Here is a 4,372-nt window from a genome sequence, read left to right as displayed (position 1 = left end):
ATTTCATAAATGTTTAAGTGCAATAAATCATTTGTTAATAATAATGTATAATAATAAATAATAAATCTATTAAATATATTAAACGTATAGTAAACATATTAAAATCATATTTTTGATTTTACTTACTGCCTTATCGGAGTAAAATTTGAAAAATTCTCTTATAATAGTGCTGTACATATACACTTCCAATCCCTAACGAATAACAATTGTATTCATAATAATTAAAACCAAAATTGATATAGTCAGTATCTACTCAAGTAGTTTAAGTTTTTTTGATTGTTTACGTTGTGTAAACTACTTTTTGAACATAGATTTTCTTACTATCATTATATTAAATCATTTTGCATACTTATTTTTAATAAATATATCGAATTAAAAATTATACTATAGTATTCTATAGTTTACTATAAATTATAGTAATTCCACTACATTAGATAAGATTATCTTTATAAAGAAGTAATAGTTTTTGTAACTAGTCGTAGAATATTAATTTGAGCGTGTAAGTATTACAGTTTTCAGGTGACTGAATTTACAAGAAAAATTTATATGTTAAAGATTTAGATACTTTAATATAATATTAAATATAATACCACATATAATACCACAAAGCAAAATTAAAAAACTTAACTACTTTATAAGTAAATCTTATTTTTAAAAAGTATTTAAATAGTGCCGATACATCGTTAGGTATGTTATGATGTGTGTTACTTGGGAATGTTGGGTCGCGTAGGCATAAAATAATGTTTCTTCTCCAAACATATCAACTTCCTCGAAATATGTGAATACGTTCATTTTTCTTAATAAGGCGATAAAATTGTTTTTTACTTTATTAATATATTCGATACTTGTGTAAAATAAAGTTCAGACATTTTTAGGTATACTTTATAAAAATATAAAATATTATTCGGATAAAATTTAAAGCTGTTCTGAATACTTCATTTTTATTTCGATTGTTGTCTATAAAGAGTACATTTTTAAATAATGAACATTGAAATGCAATTTATTTAACAATTTTCGAATTTAATGGACAGTTTTAGCATTAAACTAAGAATGGTACAATTTTCAACATCATCGTTATTATTGTTCGCAAATTATTCAACAATTGAAAAAGATATATAAATTATTTAACAACAACAAAAAAATAAATAAGACAAACAATTATTTAAAGTTTTTAAGTGTCACAATAAACGGGTAATATATTTATATTGTATTTTACCTTTACATAAGTACAAATATTTTTTATTATTTATTTGAACAGATAGATGCACTTTCAAATTATCCACAAAGACATGTATTATGTGTTGGAATTGAAATAACCAAAAATGTAATAATATTGTGTTTCATTAATGAAATTGTAAAATAAATATTACTATAATATAATAAGTACTTTCAAGATTACTTTATAATACCCTTTCAATGAAGTTTCATAAAGTTATATAAAAAAAATATATATTTATGTATATATTAAAATTAATTGAATTCAAAATTTTGTTTCATAAATTATACTTTTAGCATAAATAGTAAACTTTAGAGTAAGTTTCATGGTATATAATACATTTGTTAAAATTTATAGAACCATTTTTTTCAACATATATGTCTAAGTATTTTCTGGTAAGACAAAAATATTTTATAAAATAAAATAAAATGATATCATTATATCTCGTTTAATTTTTTGCAAATTTGTTTCAACAATACAAACCCCACAGAAAAATTAAATTTTGGATTCTTTGACTTTTCACAAGAGATGTGTGTTTAGTAAAAGCAATGGTTTAATTTTAAAGCTTCATTTTTATAAATACTTACTTTTTCTATATGACATCAAAGCTTTTTTTTATTATTATCGTGAGATCTTTTTATTACCAACGTCTCTATACAACAAAAAGTATAAAACTTCAAATCGATAGATTTTTTAATTACACACACATAAATATATTAAAAATATATTAAAAAAAGACACAGGCAGTTATTTACATAAACTAAATCTACTTACAGTTGAGCAATCGATATGATAGAATGTATATTATAAAATAATCGTTTAATATACATTTATATTTTTCTTTGAATCTTTTGAGAACGACTGATAATACTTAATTAGCGATGATTTTCCATATTCGTTCTTTCATCACTAATGAAATGCTATCGCAGAACTTAGTTATTGATTTAAGAGAAAGTACATTATCTGCCCCTATGTATCCACGGGTAAGATCATATGATTTTTGTGTAACCGCTACATATTCGTGCTAATTCAACGGGGATAGAAGAGATAAGTGTAAAATAATGGTGTGTTACAGATTACGGCATGCGAAATTACATAAAATATTTAGTTAATCGCTGGATCAAACTTATTTCTCAAATGAATAAGTTAGGTTCGCGAAAAATTATTTATGCATCTGAGTTAATTTTTTATACGAAGTGTGTGTATTGGTGAAAGTTCAATTAAGTTTTTCTTCTTAATTTATATCTATAAGTTTCATATAATATTTTTAACTGTGATTTATTAAATGCTCTTTGTATACGTTATTACAGATGTCGAAAGAGAAGGAATTGTTAAAAAAATACGAGGTAATTCAATAATAAAAAGTTTCGAATAATTCTTTTCTATTATTATTTTAAGTATATGAATAATTTAAATTATTGATACATCATGGCTTTGGCTTATTATTAATAAAAAGCATATTGAAAAGATTCGATACTCATTACTGATAAGTGGACCATAAAGGTCATCTTGTATTTTTTTGCGCAACTACATTGGCTTATCATTTTCAACTGACTAATTAAAAGTGCTTATTACACAAAACAGCCACGACATATTTATACGTATTTTATAATTTATTAGAGAATACAGAAAATATATTTAATTTACTGATTTCATTTTAATCTGTGAATTATATTGATAAAATTGTAAACAAATTTCATTGTAAAATTTATCGTAAATGTTTTTCCTTAATTTTTTAATATAATTTAGTAATTTAGAATTCTTTCAATATTCACAATTATAAAAATATATGCTAATTATCTTGAACATGTATAATGACTTGTATTGTTATTATATCGAGTATTTTATTTTATACTTAACATTATACGGCATTAAACAGGCCTATGTGTGTGTATAAAATTATATTTTATTTATAATTCTTTGAATTCTTTGAATGCGGAAGTATATATATATATATATATATAAGCATAGTATAGTTTAATATTATGAATATTAATTTGTTAAAGAATTTTTTCGTATACTCAACTATTTATTTGAATTATCAATCGCCAATGCTGTTATATTTACGTAATATATTATGAAAATAATTCAGTAACATTGTATTTCAAAATCAAATAAGTATTTGAATAAATTGATTAATCTGGATTTCTACTTTATTATAAAAATATCCTCGTAATATACTAAAAGCATTGTAATCATGCAATATCAGGCGCTTGTAAATAGCCAGTTTACGCTTAATATAACACCGAGGATCCCGGTATTGTCTTATTATTTATTCGCAAGCAACACAAAGCAACACAAAATGCCGTTAAAGTTATTCTAGACTATTTTTGCTAATCCTGGCAAATCCGGCACAGCATATGTTACGCGGCAAGGTGATTGCGATTCGACGTGAGGACCAATCGGTATGGGAACGTCGCGCCCCTATGGCTCCGACTAACGTCCGGCGCTTGATCCGGGCGGGCGTGAAGGTCATTGTCCAGCCGAGTAATCGACGGGCCTACCAAACAAGCAAATACTTGGCCGCTGGTGCATCAATCCAAGAAGACATCAGCAGCGCCTCCGTAATATTCGGAGTGAAGCAGGTGCCGATAGATCAGCTGATACCCAATAAGACCTACTGCTTCTTCTCGCATACGATAAAGGCTCAAGAATCCAATATGCCAATGCTCGACGCTATCATGAGGAAAAATATCAGGCTGCTCGACTATGAGAAGTTGACCGATGATTACGGCCAGAGGCTCGTTGCGTTTGGGAAGTACGCCGGCGTTGCTGGGATGGTTAATATACTTCATGGACTAGGACTCAGGCTTCTCGCTTTAGGACATCACACACCCTTTATGGTGAGACAACGTTAGACTTATTTTTTACGGTACAATAAGGTCGGTCGCTCAATCGCTCAATCGCTTGCGTTCGCTCACTTCCGTGTAATACGATACAAAAGTCAAAACGAGCTGCATTGAATTCTCTTAAAAAACTAGCTGTATCTTAGAAAGGGTAGGCATGTTTCGACGCTACTAAAGCGTGGAAAGAAGAGGTCTAATTAATGCAATGACGTTCGACCAAATGCCATTTAAGCACATCGGACCAGCCCACAACTACAGGGACTCGGGCATGGCACGACAGGCGATCAGGGAGGCTGGCTACGAGATCGCA

General features: G+C 27.8%; 1 protein-coding gene across 1 annotated transcript in view; it reads left to right on the top strand.

The window, feature by feature from the left end:
* The first annotated feature begins 2,139 nt into the window (after window positions 1–2,139).
* LKRSDH (lysine ketoglutarate reductase/saccharopine dehydrogenase) overlaps window positions 2,140–4,372 on the top strand; it is a 9,124-nt gene continuing 6,891 nt past the window's right edge. The window contains exons 1-4 of the mRNA XM_011499601.1: window positions 2,140–2,199; window positions 2,527–2,562; window positions 3,574–4,059; window positions 4,295–4,372. The exon at window positions 4,295–4,372 is cut by the window's right edge and continues 148 nt beyond it. Coding sequence (XP_011497903.1) covers window positions 2,188–2,199; window positions 2,527–2,562; window positions 3,574–4,059; window positions 4,295–4,372 — 612 coding nt within the window. The 5' untranslated portion in view covers window positions 2,140–2,187. The remainder of the gene's footprint in view (window positions 2,200–2,526; window positions 2,563–3,573; window positions 4,060–4,294) is intronic.

Source organism: Ceratosolen solmsi, unplaced genomic scaffold (assembly GCF_000503995.2).
Source record: "Ceratosolen solmsi marchali unplaced genomic scaffold, CerSol_1.0 scaffold10, whole genome shotgun sequence".
NCBI lineage: Eukaryota > Metazoa > Arthropoda > Insecta > Hymenoptera > Agaonidae > Ceratosolen > Ceratosolen solmsi.
This window is presented reverse-complemented; position numbering and strand designations above follow the sequence as displayed.